Source organism: Oncorhynchus mykiss, chromosome 19, assembly GCF_013265735.2.
Source record: "Oncorhynchus mykiss isolate Arlee chromosome 19, USDA_OmykA_1.1, whole genome shotgun sequence".
NCBI lineage: Eukaryota > Metazoa > Chordata > Actinopteri > Salmoniformes > Salmonidae > Oncorhynchus > Oncorhynchus mykiss.
Window position 1 is genome coordinate 31,690,851 of NC_048583.1, and position 25,828 is coordinate 31,716,678.

Sequence of the window (25,828 nt, forward strand, 5' to 3'; positions counted from 1 at the left end):
TGTAATCAAGGAGCTGATCTATCTAGATCGTCTATGGAGGAAGCCTCAGGTCAAGGCCTTTCTCATCCTTAAAAATACCTTGGAGTAATTTTGTTAATCAGTTCAACTTGTACAATAAGAAACTATGGTTTCCATTGCAAAACGTTTTGCTACGATGTGCACTAATGATCAAGACCCAAGTTATTTTGCCATGGACACCGGCCGATCCGGTTGTAGCGACCCACCTTGATGTCCTTGGTGGCCCTGAGGCCGAAGCCCTCGCCAGCAAAGTTGGCGATCTCAAAACCCTCGCAGGACGCTCCACTCTCCTGAGCCCACGCCATCAGTGTCGGGAAGAACTCCTCTCTGCTGCCCTCGAATATCACTGAGATACCTGGGAAAGAGACAGAGAAACACACACATACACAGTTATGATCAAACTCAGAGTTCTTCCTATTTAATCTATATAGGCCATGGCTCAAATCCAGCTGTGTGTGTGTGTGTGTGTGTGTGTGTGTAGTAATCATAGTTTTATTACCATTTTCCATTAGGAAAATGTGGCGCCGGACAACGTGAGGGGGAAGATTTTAAATTTACCGGTCATTTGAGAAATTTACCAGACTCATATGCATTGGGTGCATAACCCATTACGGCATCCACCCACAGAGCTTAGAATGACAGAAATCCAAATTACATTATGTTTATGCATCTTAACAGAACATTTACATTATGGTAATGCATCTTAACTTCTTTGGAAAAGGGTGTGGTATTTTGACGTCCGGATGAAAAGCGTGCCCAAAGTAAACTGCCTGCTACTCAGGCCCAGAAGCTAGGATATGCATATAATTGGTAGATTTGGATAGAAAACTCTAAAGTTTCTAAAACTGTTAAAAATAATGTCTGAGTATAACAGAACTGAAATGGCAGGCGAAACCCCGAGGACAAACCCCCCCCCCCCTCGAAAAAAAAGATTTCAATGGCTGGCACATTTATAATAGGGCGAAATCGTGCCTGATTGCAGTTCCTAGGGCTTCCACTAGATGTCAGTCTTTAGAAAGAGTTTCAGGCTGGTTTTTGGAAAAATTTGCCAGAAATTGTAGTTTTGCTAGGTGGCTCCCATTTTGGCTGTAGTGTTTCCAAGCGCGTGAATGAGAGCACGTTCTTTGGTATTTTTCTCCGGTAAGACAATAACGACGATTCTCTGTCTTAAATTTTATCGTTTATTTGCGTATTAGGGTACCTAAGGTTTGATTATAAACGTTGATTAACTTGTTTGCATAAGTTTATTGGTAATGTTTGGGATTCATTTTGTATGCATTTTGGAGGAAAACCGAGTGGATTATTGACTGAAGCGCACCAGATATACCAAGTTTTTATGGATATAAAGGACTTTATCGAACAAAAGGACCATTTGTAATGTAACTGGGACCTTTGAGTGCCAACAGAAGAAAAACTTCAAAGGCATATATCGCTATTTCAGACTTTCGTGTCGCAACCCCCTAGTTGAAAATGATTTGTTATGCATTTGTGTGCTGAGCGCTGTCCTCAGATAATCACATGGTTTGCTTTCGCTGTAAAGCCTTTTTGAAATCTGACACGGCGGCTGGATTAACAACAAGTTAACTTCTTTAGGATAGGGGGCAGCATTGGGAATTTTGGATGAAAAGCGTGCCCAAATTAAACTGCCTGCTACACAGCCATAAAAGCTAGAATATGCATATAATTAGTAGATTTGGATTAAAATAAACTGAAGTTTCTAAAACTGTTTGAATAATGTCTGTGAGTATAACATAACTCATATGGCAGGCAAAAACCTGATAAATCCAACCAGGAAGTGGGAAATCTGAGGTTTGTTGTTTTTCAACTCTTGCCCTATCGAATACATAGTGTCTATGGGGTCATATTGCACTTCCTAAGGCTTCCACTAGATGTCAACAGTCTTTAGAAACTTGTTTGATGCTTCTACTGTGAAGTGGGGGCGAATGAGAGGGGAATGAGTCAGAGGTCTGCCGGAGAGCCACGAGCTCAGTCTCGCGCATTCATGTGAGAGCTGTTCCATTGCATTTCTACATACAAAAGAATTCTCCGGTTGGAACATTATTGAAGATTCATGTTAAAAACATCATGAAGATTGATTCTATACATCGTTTGACGTGTTTCTACGGACTGTAAAGGAACTTTGACTTATCGTCTGCTCCTAGTGATCGCACGTCGTGAGTTTGGATTGTGTACTGGAACGCGAAGAAAAATGAGGTATCTGGACATTATCGAACAAAAACCTTTATTGTGGAACTGGGATTCCTGGGAGTGCATTCTGATGAAGATCAAAGGTAAGTGGATTTTTATAATGCCATTTCTGACTTTTGTTGACTCCAACATGGCGGATATCTGTTTGGTTTGATTTGTCGTCTGAGTGCCGTACTCAGATTATTGCATGGTTTGCTTTTTCCGTAAAGTTTGTTTGAAATCTGACACAGCTGTTGCATTAAGGAGAAGAGGATCTAAAATTCCATGCATAACAGTTGTATCTTTTAGCAATGTTAATTATGAGTATTTCTGTAAATTGATGTGGCTCTCTGCAAAATCACCGGATGTTTTGGAACTATTGAACATAACGTGCCAATGTAAACTCATATTTTTGGATATAAATATGAGCTTTATCGAACAAAACACACATGTATTGTGTAACATGAAGTCCTATGAGTGTCATCTGATAAAATGAATCACTAACTTTTGATGATCATCTATATTTCTGCTTTTTGTGACTCCTCTCTTTGGCTGGAAAATTGTCTGTGTTTTTCTGTGACTCGGCTCTGACCTAACATAATAGTTTGGTTTACTTTTGTCGTAAAGCCTTTTTGAAATCGGACACTGTGGCTGGATGTACAACAAGTGTAGCTTTAACATGGTGTAAAATGCATGTATGTTTGAGGAATTTTAACTATGGGATTTCTGTTTTTAATTTGGCGCCCTGCAGTTTCACTGGCTGTTGACGAGGTGGGACGTTACACGTACCCTAGAGAGGTTAAGCTTTATTTTTGATGAATTGCACTTGTGATTTCATTAAAGTTTAATATTTATAGTAATTTAATTTAGGCGCTAGCGTCCCACTGATCCGCAAGAAGTTAACAGAACATGCAACTCATCTAATGAAAGCAGACAATAAAATGTCATTTTCTAGCATTTGTTAAAATGGAATTTGCAGGAAAACGCGCCATTCTAAACAGCGCACCTGGGAAAACACGCCATACTAAACAGCGCGACCGGGGAAAACGCGTGAATTCTAAACAGCGCACCTGGGAAAACGCGCCATTCTAAACAGCGCACCTGGGAAAACGCGCCATTCTAAACAGCGCACCTGGGAAAACGCGGCATTCTAAACAGCGCACCTGGGAAAACGCGCCATTCTAAACAGCGCACCTGGGAAAACGCGCCATTCTAAACAGCGCACCTGGGAAAACGCGCCATTCTAAACAGCGCACCTGGGAAAACGCGCCATTCTAAACAGCGCACCTGGGAAAACGCGCCATTCTAAACAGCGCACCTGGGAAAACGCGCCATTCTAAACAGCGCACCTGGGAAAACGCGCCATTCTAAACAGCGCACCTGGGAAAACGCGCCATTCTAAACAGCGCACCTGGGAAAACGCGCCATTCTAAACAGCGCACCTGGGAAAACGCGCCATTCTAAACAGCGCACCTGTGAAAACGCGCCATTCTAAACAGCGCACCTGTGAAAACACGCCATTCTAAACAGCGCACCCGGGAAAACAACATTCTAAACAGTGCACCTGGGAAAACAACATTCTAAACAGTGCACCTGATAGCGGTTCCATATGTGAAAGCGATGAAAGAGGGGGAATCTAAAGAGGCAAAAACTAGGATAGGTTGCTATTATGACTAGGATTCTGCCTTTGGCTTTTGGAGAACTAAATAAAAGTTGATATGAATACCAATAGAACAGGAGAGAAAGGGCATAGCGGTGGGTCCAATAGGGAAATAAATGGAAAGAAATGTAAAAATGGTATAATCACTCCTGTCTATAAAGAAATACACTTCAAAATACTTCACCAGAAAGCATGACTTAGCGAAAGAGCCAAAGAGAAATCGAGGAAGTTGCTGCGGAATGTTTCAAATCACAAGTTCTTAGGCCCATGCCTATTTGGGAAGCGTGTGTGGCAATAGGCCTAGCTGACTATTGAGTTACGGATGTCAGTGAAAAAGCATTTAACATGTGTGAAGATAATGTTTGAGTATAATTTAAAATGTTGAGACAAGAAGAAGGGGGGGGGGGATGTGGTGAAGATATAGGGGAGTCTAGAACGGCTCAGCTGCCTCCCACAAATTATTGAGCATCCATTGTTTCCTGTGAATTGTTTGCCCATTCTTATTTATTTATCATCAACTCTCCATCACGTGTCACCAGCAGTAAATGTACCATTAATCCCGGTCATTTGGTTATTTTAATATCTGTTAAATCATGCATTACAGTCATTTACCGTTCTCATTCTCGGAGTGGAAACGTTTGCAGAGTTCACAGCCTGCTACACTTGTAAGAAACAAGCTTTTCAATTTTTTCCATTGTCTTTTGTTTGGAGTGCTCCATGTGAGCAATGAGCAAGTATCTTGTTTCTCTGTCCTGATAACGTTGAGGGATCGAGCGCTTCAGGATGCATAGAGGTACCTGGTCTGCTGTGCAGAAATCTAGGAAAGCCTTTGTTATCCATTGAGAATAATAATATATTAAAAAACTGCAGTTCCTCGCAGCAAGCTATTTGAAAAATCTTTCCAACAATTCTGATAACCACCCATCCTCAGCGTAAAAGAGCAATGGAAGTTATAGGCCTACTGCTGCATTGGCCTATAGGCTATGAGTTCCATGCGCTCATTTCTTTAGCCGCTAATGGATCCTGCTGTATCAAGGTGTCCATATGGCAGAGGCAGGTTGGTTGACTTAACTTTTTATTCAGATTTTTATGCTTAACCACATGAATGATTTTCATAAACAAAAATGTTATTGAATTTAAACTATTCAACTAAAATGCACATAAGAAAATCATAACTGACCCGCAGAACGGTAGAAATGAATAAATTGTAGAACTTTAAACTCACACGCCGCCTATGAAGTCTTAAAATACTTGCCTCATAATATGAAATTTTAAAAAATCAAGTTTGAAACAATGAAGCGCTGACAGCCTGTTGCCTACACATGAATGGGAGGTGCGCTTCAATTACTAGTTGAGAAAAAAATGTTGCTCTTTTTAAAAATCATACACCAAAACTGTTTTTAACACTCGATTGCATTTTAAATTGTTGCGCAACGGATTGGGCTTCTAAAAGCCCATGTTTACCTCCAGCAGCAGCTGAGGAGCTTCAGGGGAAAATCACACTTTTCATTTATTTTGAGCCGATTGCCGGCTAAAGGAAACCGGTGTTCCAACATACCTTTCTGTTTCTTCCGGATCTTCTCCACCAAGCCTCGTATCTGGACGTACTCCTCCCACTCTTTCCCTGGAGAAGGGGCAGCACTGCTGCATTCTAACGGGACATACATAAGTAACATAAGGCAATCACATTGGGGAAACAGGCCCTGACACTGATCAAGCCTAAGAACATTCCATGGACACAGAATCTCCATTGAAAATGCTTAGTCTTATGGGCCCCTTGTCAAAAGTAGTACACTATATATAGTATAGGTTGCAGGGTGCCATCCCGGCTACGTACTCTGTAAGAGCTCCGATATGAGGTTTATCATCTCTCTGGGGGAGACCACAGCCATGGCGCCTGTCCCCGACTTCTGAGTCTTCACTCGACTCTTCTTTCCCATGGTGCAGCTGGACAGAGAGTGGGATAGGGACTGGGTTGAGAGAGACAGACAGCACAAAGTCATTCACTCAACTAAAGCATATTCTTGGGAGAGAAGAAACATTACAAAAATCACTCATCTCTGTTAACCCAGAGGTAAAATCTTGTGTAATTTGGTCAGCTGCGCGATTCACTTCGGTGTTCATACATGTTAGAAACTGAAAGTGGTCACCCTCACAAAAGGAAAAGCTTGGCCAAAGTCCCCCCTTCCCCACCTGCCACCCCTTCCGGACCGTGTAGGCGCACTACAGACGAAGCAGTTTAGGCACCGCCTTCACCCAATCCTGACACGTCCAGATAAACAGTGACAAAAATAAAAATGTAAAAAATAAGCTGGATTTTCAGATCTCGGCAAATCCCATTTATCTCTCGGTCAACAAGCAGAGTCTGCCCACGGGAGATTACGAAATCACATTTCTAAATCAATTTTTTTTTAGTCCATGGTCATACTCACTAGTCGCCACTAAACAGAAGGAAAAAAAAATAATTGAAACTAGGAGGGAAAGACTACGTAAACACGTCCAATATGAAATGTGCTTTCCCATAGGGCTGATAGGGTTGAAGTTATTTTTAATGGCACCTACATTCATTTTTATTAACTTTACTGTCATGTAGATAAGCTTTACCTAATAGCAGGAGTGTTTACTAATGGTTATAAACTGTGTGGTTCCTGCCCTGAATGCTGACAAAACATTTATTTTTATTTTATTTTGTATTTATTTTTATTTCACCTTTATTTAACCAGGTAGGCTAGTTGAGAACAAGTTCTCATTTGCAACTGCGACCTGGCCAAGATAAAGCATAGCAGTGTGAGCAGACAACACAGAGTTACACATGGAGTAAACAATTAACAAGTCAATAACACAGTAGAAAACAAAGGGGGAGTCTATATACAATGTGTGCAAAAGGCATGAGATAGGCGAATAATTACAATTTTGAAGATTAACACTGGAGTGCTAAATGATCAGATGGTCATGTACAGGTAGAGATATTGGTGTGCAAAAGAGCAGAAAAGTAAATAAATAAAAACAGTATGGGGATGAGGTAGGTGAAAATGGGTGGGCTATTTACCAATAGACTATGTACAGCTGCAGCGATCGGTTAGCTGATGTTTGAAGTTGGTGAGGGAGATAAGTCTCCAACTTCAGCGATTTTTGCAATTCGTTCCAGTCACAGGCAGCAGAGTACTGGAACGAAAGGCGGCCAAATGAGGTGTTGGCTTTAGGGATGATTGCTCTAATTACGTTGGTAACCAGTTTATAATAGCAGTAAGGCACTGCTAAAGGCTGTGTCCAGGCAATCTGCGATACGTCATGCCTAAGAACAGCCCTTAGCCGTGATATATTGGCCACATACCACACCCCCTCGTGCCTTATTGCTTCATTATAAGCAATTGTTCTGCTAACTGGTTTGTCTATTAAAACGGTCTACATCTCCTAATCTTTTTTTTTATTGAATAACCGAAACATACAATATACTTGCAGTGAAGCCGCTCAACAACTACATCACACCAGTCATCCAACAGACACCCACTCAGAGCGACACACAGAAGCATCTAGGGTCAATGCCCTGCTCAATGGCATGTTGACAGATCTCGCACCTGGCCAAAAAGCATGAACCCGAGCCCTCCAAGATACCCCCCACAGTTCCCCATTAGCTGTCCCTCAACCATTCGAGACCCCTCCCAGTCTCCCCCAAGAACAAAAAATACAATTAATTCCATTCCCCACCCCCAAGAACCCCCCAATAAAATGAACTAAAGAGAAAAAAGAAAACAATGCAAAAAAAACACAAAAAACAGAGGACATCAAGGACAACTAAAATCATTACAGCAATGCCAACTGTATATGTTTGTGTGCATGTCTGGCACTATTACATGTATGTGTGTGTTCTTGTATGCGTTTATTTGAATGAGTGTGTGTATATTCATGTGTACAAACACCTGCACGGCATCAGCCTTCGTGTCATTCAAACGTACTTTTTATTATGTTTAATTGTTTACTTTCATCTTTGACCATCATTCTTTCTCCCACACAGCAACTCCACTCCAATTCCACATCCCAACCCTCAGCTTCCCTCAGCCCATCCCACCTATCTCTGCTGGCCACCCTCTTCGGATTTCTACACAACATACATATTTCAACTATGCTGTCATGTCTAACGTACAATTTCAATCTACCTAATCTAATAGAATCCACAGTTTGCGAATTGAAGATTAATAATTTTACTACGAGTATTAGTAATTGACTGACACGGTCTTTAAAAAAAGAAAAATAACAATAATATTTAACTAGGCAATTCAGTTAAGAACAAATTCTTATTTACAATGACAGCCTACCGGGGAACAGTGGGTTAACTGCCTCGAACAAAGGCAGAACGACAGATTTTTAACTTGTCTGCTCGATCTGGTAACCTTCCAGTTACTAGTCCAATGCTCTAACCACTACTCTACCTGCCGCCCCGGTCTCTCCAGATCTCCTAACAGTACTATTTCTAGGGTCAATTTTAGATCAATGCTATGCATTTTCAGCCATTCCTGAACCTGAGACCAGAAACAGGATACCTGAGAGCAATACCAAAATAAATGGTCTATTGATTCTGTATCCTCACAACAAAATCTGCAGAGCTTTGATGATTTTATGAACCAAATTATCAACATTTTGTTGGTGGCAAGAATTCAATATAATAATTTTAGCTGAAAAGCATGTCTTCAAAGTCTTGAATCTTGCATTGTTTTATATATCAAACCATACACCCTGTACAATGGAATCGGTACATCAAAAATCTCTTCAACTAGTTTGCAATCTGTATGGCACAGTTGTCAACATCCTGGTCCTCAAATGAAGCTGGTATACTTTCCTATTTATGCTATTTTTATTTCTGCACCAGTTTTGATCCTTTATATTGGGCAGACAAACCAGTTCCCTACCTCCTCCCGCTGCCACATGCCTCCTCCATTTTTGGGGTAACACTGTAATCAATTGGTTGTACTCTTGGATTGAGCAGACCTTTCTGTACATTTCTGATAACTCCGTGAAGGACATAACTCTACTCTACCATTCCAGTTTACAAAGCCCTTTTCAAAAATCTTTCCCATAAATACAGGTATTTTATCAACCAGCACATTTGAGTTCAGCCATAATATTTGTTCTATCTTATCAGGGGGATGAAATTGAAATTGTAGCCAGCTCCGCATTGCTTGTTTGAAAAAGGATAATTTTCAATTAATTGAAATTGCCATGTCTCAATCTGCAAAGGCAAAAAGGCCAATTTTAAACAATGGATGAGCTTTTCTTAGTAGTCTACTTGAGAACCATTTAGGGTTAAAGCAAAACTTTTGAATAAGTGAAGCTTTTAGAGAGAGGTTTAGTGATTTTATATTTAACAATCTCAACCCACCCAATTAATCTTCATAATATTGATAGGCACGCTTTATTTTGTCTGGTTTAGTGTCCCAGATAAAGCAAAATATTTTTTTGCTCATATGATTTGAAAAACAAAATCATCAGGAGTATGCAGCGCCATAAGTGAGTAAACTGAGATAAGATTAAGGAGTTAAATCAGGGCAATTTTTCCATAAATAGACAGGTATTTACCTCTCCACAGTTGCAGGATCTTGTCTATTTTTCACAAGTTCTCTAATGAAATTCATTGTGGAGAGCTTATTTATATATTTTGTGACATGAATACCAAGTATGTCTACTTTACCATCAGCCAATTTTATAGGTAAACTGCAGGGTAATGTAAAAGTTGTACTTTTTAAAGATCCAATATGTAATATTGTACACTTATCATAATTAACTTTTCTGTACTCTGGACTAAAACCTATCTTCAATGAGACATTGCAGGGATCTAGCTTGCGGACTTAATATAAAACAGGAGTCATCGGCATACATGGACACCTTTGGTTTTAAGCCTTGGATTTCTAAACCTCTAATGTTGTTATTGGATCTGATTTTAATATCTAGCATTTCGATGACCGTAACGAATAGATATGTTGACAGCGGACACCCTTGTTTAACTCATCTTGACAATTCAAAACTCTGAGAAGTAGCCGTTATTTACTATTTTACACCTGGGGTCACTATACATTATTTTTACCCATTTTATAAGAGAAACACCAAAATTGAAAAAAATCCACGCATTTATAAATAAAATCCAGTCTTACTTCATAAAATCCGCTAGAAATACCAGGCCTAGCTTCTTAGATGTTTCATAATGTTCTATTATGTCTAGTAGTTATCGTATATTATCTCCAATGTATTGTCCATGTTAAAAAAAAAAAAAAAATGTCTGATCAGGATGATCAATACCTGGTAAAAAAAAAAAAAAAATCTGAGTGCTATGAATTTCGCTAGTATTTTTGCATTGAAGTGTGAGGGGCCTCCAGTTTTTTTAGATATAAATATCCAGTATATTTGCCATCTGGGTCTTGATTTAATAATGGAGAAATCAGACGTTTCTGCCGAGTACCTGACAGATTGTTTTAACTACTAAAAATAGTAGTCTTAACAATGGTGCTTTTAGCATATCAAAAAAGGCTTGATATACCTCTACTGTTATGCCATCAAGCCCTGGGATTTTTCCAGACTGAAAGGATTTAATTGCCTCAAAGTACTTCCTCTGTAATTTGGCATTCGCACTGACCTTTCTGTACATTTGTTAACTTTCCATTTTTTATATTACTTGGAAAACATTCCTTAACGTAATCGCCATTCAGTGGGAAAATGAGATGGAAAAGAGAACATCTGCCTAAAACATTTAGCTTCCCATTTTAAAAATATCATTCAGAGAATCATAGATAACTCAGTCTTCAGTAACGAGTTTCTACAAAATCTTTTTTTTAGCGTTCCTGTAATGGAGATTAAAGAAGAATGTGCATTTTTCTCCATTTTATTATTGATGAATATTGAATGACCTATGAAGGTACATTTAAACGTACCCCAAACAATAAGGGGATTTGCTGAACCTATATTATACTGGAAATATTCAGTTATAAATTATTATTTTTTAGTTAAAAATAAGTTGTCCTCCAGTAAACTTGGATTAAATTTCCAATATCCCCGGCCACATGGAAATTCTATAAGAGTAATGTGAAGGCCAATTAGATGATGATCCGATCGCATTCTGTCCCCTATTAAAACTGTTTTAACCTGATGCAAGAGAGAAAGAGACAAGAAAGTAGTCAACTAGCTTGATTAAGTCTCCATGTACTTCTCACTAGGTCTGGGTTTTTAAGTCTCCAAATATCCACTATTTCTAATGTGTCCATAATATTTGTGATTTCCTTAAGGTCACGGTGATTATAGTTTGTAGCGAGATTACCTTTACAGTTCATTGAGGTACTTAACCTCGTGGCTAGGGGGCAGAATCTTCACTTCTGGATAAATAGCGTGCCCAATTTCAACTTCCTGCTACTCATGCCAAGAATATAAGATATGCATATTATTCATAGATTTGGATAGAAAACGCTCTGAAGTTTCTAAAACTGTTTGAATCATGTCTGAGTATAACATAACTTATGTAGCAGAATTTATTTTTTTCCCCTCTCTGTTCCCTGAATTGTCTTTGCCAAGGGATATTTCATGGGAACTTGTTTTCAGTTCATACTGCTTCCACTAGATGTCACCAGTCTTTGGAATTTGGTTGAGGTTATTCCTTTGTGCAATGAAGAAGTATGCCAACTAGGAACTGAGGACACTTTTGTGAGTTGCGCAAGACGTGAAAAGCAGCGCTGGTTTGTTTTCTTTCCTGTATATAATATAGATTGCCCAATTTGATTGATTAACATTTTAAAATACCTAAAGTTGTATTACAAAAGTAGTTTGAAATATTTTGGCAAAGTTTATAGGCAACTTTTGAAATATTTTGTAGTGACGCTGCGTTTTTTGTAAGCTGTTTTTTTCTGGATCAAAGTCGCTTTATAAATGGACATTTTGGATATATATGGACGGAATTAATCGAACAGAAAGGACCAATTGTGATGTTTATGGGACATATTGGAGTGGCAACAAAATAAGCTTGTCAAAGGTAATGCATATTTTATTTTATTTTTTCAGCGTTTTGTGTAGCGCCTGCAGGGTTGAAATATGCTAGCTCCTTTGTTCACTGCTGGTGCAGGCTATCAGATAATAGCTTCTTATGCTTTCGCCGAAAAGCATTTTTAAAATCTGACAAGTTGGCTGGATTCACAACGATTGTAGCTTTAATTGAGTATCTTACATGTGTGATTTAATGAAAGTTTGAATTTTATAGCATTTTATTTGAATCTGGCGCTCCCCATTTTCCCTGGTAATTGGCCAGTTGAGACATTTGCATCCCACCTATCCCTAAGAGGTTTTAATTAACCACGTAAAGACTGATCCTTTTTTATAATCTGCTAAACTGTTACAATTATAACTGGCTATACTTATTTCACCCCTTACCATAACTAGATACTATTCTCAGTCTAAATTGACCATTATTATTGCTTGTAAAGTTACTGCCATCAGAGGTATTGTGACGGTCAAAATTAGAGCTTTCAAATGTCTGATACTTAGAATTTAAGAAAGAGGTTCTAGCAATATTTGTTGTATTCCCTTGCCTGTTTGCCTGTGAGCCAATGCCACAGATGTTAGAAAATTGAGGCAAGATATTATGTGTGTAGTAAATCTGAGTAGGTTGATGTGCATGATATTGGATGTGATTTAATGAGTATGTACGATGTCTGTATAAGAGTAAGACTATAATATGTGCTGTCCAAATAAATACATGAATAACTCAAGTCAATTTACATGGTTGAGTGTCTGTGTGTAACATGTAGTGCATATAGCCTTAATATTCATGATGATAATTGTAATCCATTTCGTATCACTGTCATAGTTGCATCTTAATTACCTTTAACATAATTGAAAAACACATCCCAGAATTTCCATAGCAATTGACGTTTCACATGATCATGAAAGAGACCTTGCATTACTCTAAAGATGGCTTCACTACAGTACAAATGTATTCCGTACAATGGTTGTCGTTTTCCCTTGCTTGTAAACAAACTTGTAGACATATAAAGATAGAAGAACAAGAAACATTATCAATAAATTATAAAACAGTTTGACAGAGAGAGGTGAGAGGAAAAGAGAAAGAGTGAGAGAATAGAGTGAGATCAGGTAGGTGTGTGTGTGTGTGTGTATGTATGAGTCTATGTGTAAACGAGCATGTAATTGAGTACATGTGTGTTCATATCCACTTCATAGTGTTCAGATATTTTTACAATTCCCATACTTTATTTTTTTCGTAACCTGAAGTAGGTAGAATTTAGCACAGCCATGGTGTTATGGAACTGTCTCGGAATAGCTGTCCATCTATAAAGATTTGTCCACAATGAGAAAGGCACGCTTACCCTTCTCCCGCTGTTGCCCCTGTACCGGATACAGTCTCTTACGACGTTCGCTTATCTCTCTTGGAAATTGGTCATGGAGACCGAATTTTGTCCCTTTAAGCTCCCTTCCCCTGCTTTTGATCAGCTTCTTTTGTTGGTAGTGTTCAAATTCTGCGATGATCGGTTGGGGACCCTTGGTCTTGTCGCTGCGAGCTCAATGTCTGTGTACTCGGTGGAAAGCCACAGAGTACACAGATAGGAAGTTTCAAGGAGGATTGTATGAATTCTCTGATCGCGCCCTGGATGTGTCCGCAGAAATCCCTGAAAAAAATAGATTTTCACACATGCTACAACTTTGTATGTCTAGTATCATCCTGTTTTCCCTGAGTAGACAATCCATATTGGAATCATGGATTTTAACCATGGCTGTAAGTGCCTTGTTCTCGCCTTGGAGCGTGAGAATTTCACTCTGGCTAAACTCCAAACTCCCCCTCAGCCCTGCTACCTCCTCACACAACTTTTCTAGTGCAGCATGGATTCTAGCCAGAGCACTAGCCTCTACTTTAACGATAAGTAAATGCAGATGAAACTGTGTAATATAGTGTAAAGCTGTTGGTACTCATCGATTGCCCTCAGGATCTCCTTAGTATCCAGGTTGGCTCTTTACTGCAACCAGTTGTTTTACGAAAAGATAAATGAGTCTTTCCCACGACAACGACAGGTGTCTGTAGTACAGCCAGCTAGCACTTGCGGAATCCATGCAAAAAACATGTTTGGTACTCGTATTTAATTAATAGCGGTTTCATTTTAATCTCCTAATCTTTCCAAATGTTGTTTGATGCTCAAGCAGCTAATCCGCTAGATGCACATTTTCTTTGCATGCTAGTAAATAAATAAATATTTAAAAAAGGTTGGATGTGTGAATATTCATAAATTTTTCAACAGCAGTCAACAACATTGTTCTGGCTCTGAGGCCCATAATATGCTAATGTTGTGTCAAATGGATATTATGCCAATCGTATCCAGCCTGGCATAATTTGATACGGAATATTTTCTTAAAATGTAAATAGACTAACGCTGATAAATAGGCTATGGACATGAGTGTATGTTTCCATTTTAATAATTGTCAATTTCATCTTCATACTATAGCATAGCAGTCTCTCCCCTTCATTATTTCACTGTCCATTCATTATATTATAGCCTGCTGTCGGAAAGCCTATGGTAGGCCTAAGTTTAATACTTTAAGGAAAGGAGAAATATTTGCTTGTGTCTGACACACGCTGGTGGCTTTCATTGATGGGTCCTTTTGCCGGGGTGTGAGTTTGCTGATTCGCTCTATAGGCCTATATGTTAATTTAGAAAGTTTCCTAAAGTAGCCCGTCTGGACTCTCTCTCCTTAATAAGGATCAACCGGTGACTTAACCTTGTAAAAGGTCTATTTTCAGTAAAGGCACTTTCTCACCAAGTCCGTTATTTTAGTCTGAATAATTAAGAAGAAGAAAATGTATACAAGTGTGTCTCGTTTATGACGCAGTTCACACCAATTACGAAATATCCGGCAATTATTTATTCAGAACACGTTCGATTTTAGCATCTTTACGCATGCGAAAATAAGCTGTTTACCAATAGAAATTGTTATCTGGCACACAGCCACTGACAGGACTGTGGGTTCGTTGTGCGTGTTAATTAACACATCTCGCTCTGCCTGTTCTTTGCGTTTGCAATGAATCAGTGCAGCAATGTTTCAATTTAGCCAAAGTGATCACACCAGAGCTAGGCTACACGTTGCTCTTGCCAATGTAGCTATTTAATAGCCATTCAGAAAGCCAGGCGATCGTTCAATTATTCTCTCCTTGAATAGGCCGAGGTCTAATAGTTTTAATTGCCCGAAATAAGTTTCAAACTATATTGCTGTTCATTGTCTATACACTGAGTGTACCAAACATTAACTTTCCAGTACAGACTGACCAGGGGAAAGCTATTATCCCTTATTGATGTCACCTGCTAAATCCACTTTAAATCACTGTAGATGAAGGGAAGGAGACAGTTAAACTCTCTGGGATATGTGGGGCGGTAGCGTCCCACCTGGCCAAAAGAAAGTGAAAATACAGAGCGCCAAATTCAAATTAATTACTGTAAAAATCAAACTTTCATGAAATCACATGTAAGATACCAAATTAAAGCTACACTTGTTGTGAATCCAGCCAACATGTCAGATTTCAAAAAGGCTTTTCTGCGAAAGCAAACGATGCTATTATCTGAGGATAGCACCTCCGTAAACAAAGAGAAAAGCATATTTCAACCCTGCAGGCGCGACACAAAACGCAGAAATAAAAATATAATTCATGCCTTACCTTTGACGAGCTTCTTTTGTTGGCACTCCAATATGACCCATAAACATCACAAATGGTCCTTTTGTTCGATTAATTCAGTCAATATATCCAAAATGTCAATTTATTTGGCGCATTTGATCCAGAAAAACGCTGGTACCAACTCGCGCAACGTGACTACAAAATATCTCAAAAGTTACCTGTAAACTCTGCCAAAACATTTCAAACTACATTTGTAATACAACTTTAGGTATTTTTTTACGTAAATAATCTATAAAATTGAAGATGGGATGATCTGTGTTCAATACAGGAGGAGAACAAACTGTAGCTATCTTTCTGGTCACGTGCCTCTATCTAACAGTACACTTGAAGTGACCCTCGTTCTGAACAGGGCTACTTCATTACACAAAGGAAAAACCTCAACCAATTTCTAAAGACTGGTGACATCCAGTGGAAGCAGTAGGAACTGCAAGAAGGTCCCTTAGAAATGTGGATTCCCAATGAAAAGAGAGTGACCTGAAAAAAAAAATCTGAATGGTTTGTCCTCTGGGTTTCGCCTGCTAAATAAGTTGTTATACTCCCAGGCATGATTCAAACAGTTTTAGAAACTTCCGAGTGTTTTCTATCCAAATATACTAATAATATGCATATCTTATCTTCTGGGGATGAGTAGCAGGCAGTTGAATTTGGGCATGCATTTCATCCGGACGTGAAAATGCTGCCCCGTCACCAAGAAGTTAAAGAATCATTTTTAAGCCTTGAGACAATTGAGGCATGTATTGTGTGTGTGCCATTCAGACGGTGAATGGGCAAGACCAAATATTTAAGTGCCTTTGAACGGGTATGGTAAAAGGTCCCAGGTTTGAGTGTCTGAAGAAGTGCACGCTGCTGGATTTGTCACGCTCAACATTTTTCTGTGTGTATCAAGAATGTTCCATCACCCAAAGGATATCCAGCAAACTTGACACAACTGTATGAAGCATTGGAGTAAACATGGACCAGTCAACATGGGGGGAGGGGAGGGCTCGTTCAAGAACTAGAAAGAGGGGGAAGAGACAAGCTAGTGGAGATGCGTGATTTGTGCAAATGAACAGTGAAGAAGACAGAGAGATGTGCAAGTTGGAAATGAATATATTCATTAAACGCATCATTCGTATAACTTATATATTATAGGCCTGCTAATGTGAATCTGTGTGACCACGTGCTATAGGGAAAAAATATAAAAAATAATCCGCCAGATAAGGCTGCGTGCATGTGTTTCTACTGTCTAATGCTTGTCAATTTCATCTTCCAGCCCATCACAGCTGTCTCTATACATCCCCTTAAAACTTTCCTTATCAATCTTTAGGACAGGCTACATTGATTTAGCATTATCCTATAATGTAGACTTTTTGATATCCTACAGAAGGGACTTAAGGTAAGGCTAAGGCAAGGTTTTTCATATGTTTTGGGGGAAAAACAAATGTGATTTGCTTATCTGTCTGAGTGAGATGTGCTGCAGGAGGCTTTGATCGATGGGTCCTTTTAGGTGGGTGTGTGAATGAGTTCACTAATTCTCTATGTCCATTCAGAAAGTTTCCTAAAATAAGCCTGTCTGGGCTGCATCTCTTTAGTCAGAAAAGAAACTAGCAGGGTCAGCATACAGTATGTGCGAGGAATGACGAATGACAAATTTCCTCTCTTATTAAAACGGGGCACAACTGAATGAAACGTGGCCAAGCTCCTTTTATGAATGCACCCATAGGATGCTTATCCTAATATTTTCAGTAGCATTATATTTTCCCAGTAGTATAGGATTTCTCTCATTACTGCGTCCTCTCCAGCCACTTTGAACAACATATTGCCACTGAGAATGACCGCAGCAGTGTTGGTGAAGTTATGCGAATTGTTTGGAAAGTGGAGGGAAAAGGCATCGTAATTGGTGTGAATGGTTAAGTGCGTAAAAATCTGAATCTGTACTTTTTTCCGGAATTCCTCTCCAATCTGACATTACTTAATTTGTATACTACACTAATATTTGAGATAATAATAAAATGCTACTATGATAACGAAGTGTATTGGTAGTGAAGTTGCAGAGAAAAGCCACGTGTTTCTTTTGAGTCCAACGGTTATTTTGAGTCAAACGGTTATGTGGTTGACCGTGTACATTAGCCTGGCCAATTACCGTAACCTCAAAATTCCAAGACCGTCACAGCCCTACTTTCCCATTGCAAAACGTTTCGCCACAGTGTACACTTATGAATAAAACTCAGGCAACAGTAAACATCCGAGCCTTAAATGTTTCACCTTTATATAACCAGGTAGGCAAGTTGAGAACAAGTTCTCATTTCCAATTGCAACCTGGCCAAGATAAAGCAAAGCAGTTTGACACATACAACAACACAGAGTTACACATGGAGTAAAACAAACATATAGTCATTAATACAGTAGAAAATAAGTCTATATACAATGTGAGCAAGTGAGGTGAGATAAGGGAGGTAAAGGCAAAAAAAGCCATGGTGGCAAAGTAAATACAATATAGCAAGTAAAACACTGGAATGGTTGATTTGCAGAAGAATGTGCGAAGTAGAAAAATAAATAATGGGGTGCAAAGTAAAATAAATAAATACAGTAGGGGTAGAGGTAGTTGTTTGGGCTAAATTATAGATGGGCTATGTACAGGTACAGTAATTTGTGAGCTGCTCTGACAGCTGGTGCTTAAAGCTAGTGAGGGATATGTGTTTCCAGTTTCAAAGATTTTTGTAGTTTTTCCAGTCATTGGCAGCAGAGAACTGGAAGGAGAGGCGGCCAAAGGTAGAATTGGTTTTGGGGGTGACCAGAGAGATATACCTGCTGGAGCACGTGCTACAGGTGGGTGCTGCTATGGCGACCAGCGAGCTGAGATAAGGGGGGACTTTACCTAGCAGGGTCTTGTAGATTACCTGGAGCCAGTAGGTTTGGCGACGAGTATGAAGTGAGAGCCAGCCAATGAGAGCGTACTGGTCACAGTGGTGGGTAGTATATGGGGCTTTGGCGACAAAACGGATGGCACTGTGATAGGGCCGCTTCCAATTTATTGAGTAGGGTATTGGAGGCTATTTTGTAAATAACATCGCCAAAGTTGATGATCGGTAGGATGGTCGGTTTTACGAGGGTATGTTTAGCAGCATGAGTGAAGGATGCTTTGTTGCGAAATAGGAAGCCAATTCTAGATTTAACTTTGGATTGGAGATGTTTGATGGGAGTCTGGAAGGAGAGTTTACAGTCTAACCAGACACCTAGGAATTTTTTTAGTTGTCCACATATTCTAAGTCAGAACCGTCCAGAGTAGTGATGCTGGACGGGCGGGCAGGTGCAGGCAGCGATCGGTTGAAGAGCATGCATTTGGTTTTATTTGTATTTAAGAGCAGTTGGAGACCACGGAAGGAGAGTTGTATGGCATTTAAGCTCGTCTGGAGGGGTGTTAACACAGTGTCCAAAGACAGGCCAGAAGTATACAGAATGGTGTCGTCTGCGTAGAGGTGGTTCAGAGACTCACCAGCAGCAAGAGCGACATCATTGATGTATACAGAGAAGAGAGTCAGCACAAGAATTGAACCCTGTGGCACCCCTATAGAGACTGTCAAAGGCCTGGACAACAGGCCCTCTGATTTGACACACTGAACTCTATCGGAGAAGTTGTTGGTGAACCAGGCGAGGCAATCATTTCAGAAACCAAGGCTATCTAGTCTGCCGATGAGGATGTGGTGATTGACAGAGTCGAAAGCCTTGGCCAGGTCAATGAATACGGCTGCACAGTATTGTTTCTTATCGATGGCGGTTAAGATATCATTTAGTACCTTGAGCGTGGCTGAGGTGCATCCATGACCAGCTCTGAAACCAGATTGCATAGCGGAGAAGGTGAGGTGGGATTCAAAATGGTTGGTAATCTGTGTGTTGACTTGGCTTTCGAAGACCTTAGAAAGGCAGGGTAGGATAGATATAGGTCTGTAGCAGTTTGGGTCAAGAGTGTCCCCCCCCTTTGAAGAATCTCTTTGGGAATCTCAGACGACATGAAAGAGGTTGAACAGGCTAGCAATAGGGGTTGCAACAATTTCAGCAAATAATTTTAGATAGAAAGGGTCCATATTGTCTCGCCCGGCTGATTTGTACGGGGTCGAGATTTTGCAGCTCTTTCAGATCAGCTGACTGGATTTGGGAGAAGGGGAAATGGGGAAGGCTTGGGCGAGTTGCTGTGGGGGGTGCAGTGCTATTGACCGGGGTAGGGGTAGCCAGGTGGAAAGCATGGCCAGCCGTAGAAAAATGCTTATTGAAATTCTCAATTTTAGTGGGTTTATCGGTGGTGACAGTTTCCTATCCTCAGTGCAGTGGGCAGCTGGGAGGAGCTGTTCTTATTCTCCATGGACTTCAGTGTCCCAGAACTTTTTTGAATTTGTGTTGCAGGAAGCAAATTTCTGCTTGAAAAAGCTAGCCTTGGCTTTTCTAACTGCCTGTATATATTGGTTTCTAGCTTCCCTGAAAAGTTGCATATCACGGGTGCTGTTCGATGCTAATGCAGAACGCCATAGGATGTTTTTGAGTTGGTTAAGGGCAGTCAGGTCTGGAGAGAACCAAGGGCTATATCTGTTCCTGGTTCTAAATTTCTTGAATGGGGCATGCTTATTTAAGATGGTGAGGAAGGCATTTTTTTTAAGGGGGCGCTCTTTTAATTTTTGGATGAAAAAGGTTCCCGTTTTAAACAAGATATTCAGTCATGAAAAGATGCTCGACTATGCATATAATTGACAGCTTTGGAAAGAAAACACTGACGTTTCCAAAACTGCAAAGATATTGTCTGTGAGTGCCACAGAACTGATGTTACAGGCGAAACCCAGATAAAAATGCAATCAGGAAGTGCTGCATTTTTTAAAACCGCCTCATGGCAATGACTCCTTATATGGCTGTGGAGGAGCTAGGAGTCAGCTTACCTTTTACACGTTTTCCCCAAGGTGTCTGCAGCATTGTGACGTATTTGTAGGCATATCATTGGAAGATTGACCATAAGAGACTACATCTACCAGGTGGTCGCTTGGTGTCCTCCGTTGCAATTATTGCGTAATCTCCAGCTGCAGTATTTTTCCGTTTTGTTCTGATGAGAAGCCAGCTGCCACCACTGATAGATTATCGAATAGATATGTGAAAAACACCTTGAGGATTGATTCTAAACAACGTTTGCCATGTTTCTGTCGATACTATGGAGTTAATTTTTAAAAAGTTTGGCGTTGTAAGTGACTGCATTTTCCGGTATTTTTCTTAGCCAAACGTGATGAACAAAACGGAGCTATTTCGTCTACACAAATAATATTTTGGGAAAAAATGAACATTTGCTATCTAACTAAGAGTCTCGTCATTGAAAACATCCAAAGTTCTTCAAAGGTAAATGATTTTATTTGAATGCTTTTCTTGTTTTTGTGAAAATGTTGCCTGCTGAATGCTAGGCTTAATGCCATGCTAGGCTATCAATACTCTTACACAAATGCTTGTGTAGCTTTGGTTGAAAAGCATATTTTGAAAATCTGAGATGACAGTGTTGTTAACAAAAGGCTAAGCTTGTGTTTCAATATATTTATTTCAATTCATTTGCGATTTTCATGAATAGGAAACGTTGCGTTATGGTAATGAGCTTGAGGCTATGATTACGCTCCCGGATACGGGATTGCTTGTCGCTAGAGGTTAAGCATGTACCAGTTTAGGTCACCTAGCAGCACAAGCTCTGAAGATAGATGGGGGGGCAATTAGTTCACATATGGTGTCCAGAGCATAGCTGGGGCAGAGGGTGGTCTATAGCAGGCGGCAACAGTGAGAGACTTGTTTTTAGAGAGGTGGATTTTTAAAAGGAGAAGTTTAAATTGTTTGGGTACAGACTGGATAGTAGGACAGAACTCTGCAGGCTACACAGCCCCCTTTGGCCGTTCTATCTGGTCTGAAAATGTTGTAGTTAGGGATGAGTTTTTGGTGGTCTTCTTAAGCCAGGATTCAGACATGGCTAGGACATCTGGGTTGACAGGGTGTGCTAAAGCAGTGAATAAAACAAACTTAGGGAGGAGGCTTCTAATGTTAACATGCATGAAACCAATTCTATTACGGTTACAGAAGTCATCAAAAGAGAGCTCCTGGGGAATAGGAGTGGAGCTAGGCACTGCAGGGCCTGGAGTCACCTCTACATCACCAGAGGAACAGAGGAGGAGTAGGATAAGGGTACGGCTAAAAGCTATGAGAATTGGTCATCTAGGACATCCGGAACAGAGAGTAAAAGGAGGTTTCTGTGGGCGATAAAATAGCGTCAAGGTATAATGTACAGACAAAGGTATGGTAGGATGTGAATACAGTGGAGGTAAACCTAGGCATTGAGTGATGATGAGAGAGACCTTGTCTCTAGAAACATCATTGAATCCAGGTGATGTCATCGCATGTGTGGGTGTTGAAATTGGAAGGTTTGGATAAGGTATAATGAGCAGGGCTAGAGGCTCTACAGTGAAATAAGCCAATAAACACTAACCAGAACAGCAATGGACAAGGCATACTGACATTAAGGAGAGGCATTCTTAGCCGAGTGATCATAAGGGTGAGTAGTCAGGTTGGTTGGTGTCACGGCGATTTATGAGCACAAACAAAAGTTAAGTTTGTAATGTAATGACCACTGAAGGCCGTGAGAGACTGCAGAATCTAAACTGGGCCAATCAATACCTTTAACAGAGGGAGTTGATGTTTAAGCTCCAAGGCATAGTGGGCACATTTCACATGGAAATCAAATGCGTGTAAAAATCGACAGGATATTTGTGTTAATATTGCCTCTATATCAATCCCACATTTCCTCCCTCTACTCTTGGCAGTTCGGAGGTGCACCAGGTTGGCATATCATATACAGTAGCTTTCTCCAAGCGAAAAAGCTCCAATTTATACAAAGTTAGCTGAAGCCTAATTACACTACAAACCAATTTTTTTCAACTGCTTTAACACCAACTGAGAGGACAATGTTTCACCACAACAGACTATTACGATATTAGCCTAATATTCTGTAGGCCTACTGGTTGTCTTTCTGCAGGTCAACACAAGCCTTTCCTGAGAAAACTATGAATAATCACACTAGTCTGTTGTGTCATTCCGAGTATGGGTCTTCATATACTGATGGGTACCGGTAGTTCTTGGCTGATAGCCTAGTCCACACTTCAATGAGGACAAGGTTATGCAATGCTTCCACCTGCCTGTTATAAGAATAATCTAGATTCTATTGGCCTAACCAATATCTGAGTGGGAGCATCCTAGAATGCTCTACTCACTTTTCAGTCTAGTAGTGAGAGAGACTGGTACAGTATCTTATGTAAAATAAAACAGGCAAAGGCATTGCCATGGTAACCTGCGGCTCTGCCAGATGAACACAACAACCTCAAGCAGTCGGCAGAAACAAACATGGCGTCATACAGGGAGAGGAACTACAGTACAATGCCTGAGGTTTAATGTGATGTCCTCTACTGACAACACCGTAGCAGTAAAACTTTTCATTACATCAACAGTGCACTACTTTTGCACAGAGCCCAGGGTTCTGGTCAAAAGTAGTGCACTGTAAAGGACAAAGGGTGGCATTTGGGATGCAGATATTACCTCTCCAGCAAGAAACAACCAGGAGAATGAACCTTAATCTGCTGTCAAATTAAACATCACCAAGGTAGCTTTTTTTCTGTAACAATACAGTGTTAGGTTGCTATGTGTTTCACACCGGCATAGTGATGGCTTTAAACAGCTCGCCAGGGCGGTGTAGTGTCAACATGCAGTTAGTATTATATATCTGGACCTTAGACTATTTGCACCAGCCATTTTAGGAGTCATGTTTATCCACTCTGCAGCTGCCTCGCTCCCTCATGTCCAGCTTTTCTTTTCTTCTCTCTCCCCCTCACTCTCTCCTCCCCTCACTCTTTCTTTGTCACCTGCTATTCTTGCAGCTACTGGCAAAAGCCAAAGAAATCAGTGACTCAACCACCGGTTCATGAGTCCAAAGCCATGTTTGGCAGTCAGGTCGAAACTCTGACCATTTTCCAAAAACACATCCACTCTGAAGGAAAATAAGTGGGCACTGAGTGTGCCTGCCTTTCACAGACAGCAGTACCACTGTATAGCCTACATGTGCCAGTTGAAGTAGGGTTGATGCTGCCACACCCTTTAGGCTAATTCCAGCTAATATTGGGGAGGGAGGAAAAATAAGAGCGAGAGTGTGGGACGGCTACTTGATGAGGCCTTCAGCTACAGGAAGAGAGCAGTGCTGAGTGCTGCCTGTCACTTTATGGCTGCGTCCCTTCTGGCACCCTATAGTGGGCATGGTGCAATTTGAGACGGACACTATGGCCTAGCCAAGCAGCAGGGTAGGGTGCAGGGCCAGCCATACAGGGAGGACTTCTCCTCACATGGTGTGTGTGACCTCCAGCGGACCTGCCATCTTCCTGTTCCTAAAGCTAAGTTCACGCACACACCATGTGAGAAAACAGACTCATCCTGAACCAGAATCTGTGCTTAAAAGGAGACATTGAATATGAACATTCTCCTTTAAAGCACAGGAAGCAGCCACTCAACATGCCATTTCTCAGCTTAATAATGTCAAAATACGTTAGGCACTTACCAAAGAAAGGCGTTTCGCTGAGCAACTATGGTCATTAGGGCTGTTATGGCCGGTGTGTACTTCCAAGAAAGGTCTAAATAAAAAGTCACATGCAACTGAAAAAGAAAGCCTTGTCTGGAATGAATCTAAGTACTGTTTTTGACCAAGTGCGCATGTGTCAAATCCACCGATTCTGCACCTCCTGTAATATTAGTAATGGAATTAAAACACAGTAAATAAAGAAATAAAGTCACTGTAAAAACATACCCTACATTGTCTACTTACATTAAATATTATTGCGTTCAGTGTAGCGGCGGTGAAACAGATTGATATGACATCCATACACTGTTGTAGGTTATAAAATCAATGACCTTTCCTGCTGCTGGATCAGCCAACCAGTAAATGATGATTTTATTGGAGGTGCAGAAGAGTTGTATTTGACACATGCATACTTGGTCAAAAACAATACTTAGATTCATTCCAGACAAGGCATTTTTACAATTGCATGTAACTTTTTTGGAAGTACATACAGGCCATAACAGCACCAATGACGATAGTTGCTCAGCAAAACTCCATTCTTTGGTACGTAACGAGCGTATTTTGACATTAAGCTTGAAAAGCTGGTCAATGGCAAGTTGAATGGCTGCTTCTTGGGCTTAAAGGAGAGTCGCCATATTAAATGATCCTGTAAACCCAGATTCTAGTTCAGACTCATCTCTACTAGACTGGTTCTGATTTTGTCGGTTGTGGTCAGATTTTAGAACACCGAAACATGTTCACACACATCATGTGACAGAATCTGAGACCTTGACCTAGATTTAACATGTTGAATCTTTCAAATCTGAGTTTAAGTCAAAGGGACAACAGTGGCTGGAAGAATAAAAACAGGTAATCCTTCCAAAAGCATTCAGGGGGTTATGAACTGAGAAACTGGGATTGGAAATAAATAAATACATGTGAAAAATATGAAAATGTCTGAAGGAATCACTTCTGTGATACAGCTAAAACATGACTGTTGCTGTCTGGGATTTCAGACAGCTCAGATCCCAGTCAAACAGTAATAGGCTAAACACCAACCCTCTTCTTCCACTCCAATGGACAAAGGCTTTGACCCCCTTTCAGTGGTTTTTGGCCACTAGCATGCCATTGGCATAGTTCACCTGCCCTGGCCCCTGACACTGTTTGAAAGGTTGCCAAGAATCCTCCACCAACACAATCGAGTATGCACCCATAGACAAACCAGAGGCGTATTCATTACGCAGATTCAGTTGCAAAACATTTCTTAAACGGAAGCAAACAGAACATACCTGACTTTGTCCAATCGAAACTCTTTTTAAGTTGCAAAGCATTCCGTTTTGCATCTGTTTGGACAACTGATTACACCCCAGACCAAATGAAGCATCAAGGAGCCAAAGTTCCAAACCCTTACCCTACCACAGAAATTGAGGAGTCTTAAAGTGACAGTTCACTCCAAAATCAATGTTTATTGAATGTTTTCGGACCCTCCCCTACGAGATGAATGCAAAAGATATGCACGGCTAACAAATAAGAACAAGAATGTAGTGAGAGTCTCCTATGCATTTTGAATTGAGGCGTGTAGCTGGATCTACAAAACCAATTGTGGGACCTGGACTGGCCTTCACAACAGACCACTTTTGAGGTCCCACAATTGGTTTCGTAGATCCAGCTA

The 25,828-nt window shown here is 40.4% G+C and overlaps 1 protein-coding gene across 4 annotated transcripts in view; it reads right to left on the bottom strand.

Moving 5' to 3' along the window:
* setd3 (SET domain containing 3, actin histidine methyltransferase) overlaps positions 1–25,828 on the bottom strand; it is a 63,946-nt gene that overhangs the window by 37,189 nt on the left and 929 nt on the right. For 2 of the 4 annotated variants that reach the window (XM_036954643.1, XM_021573909.2), the window contains exons 2-4: positions 5,703–5,812; positions 5,424–5,516; positions 225–373 (exon numbers count right to left, since the gene is read on the bottom strand). In XM_036954643.1, the coding sequence (XP_036810538.1) occupies positions 225–373; positions 5,424–5,516; positions 5,703–5,805 (345 nt within the window). In that variant the 5' untranslated portion in view covers positions 5,806–5,812. Of the gene's footprint in view, positions 1–224; positions 374–5,423; positions 5,517–5,702; positions 5,836–25,445; positions 25,571–25,828 lie in introns of those variants that run through there. The other 2 variants (XM_021573910.2, XM_021573911.2) reach the window with 2 other exon arrangements.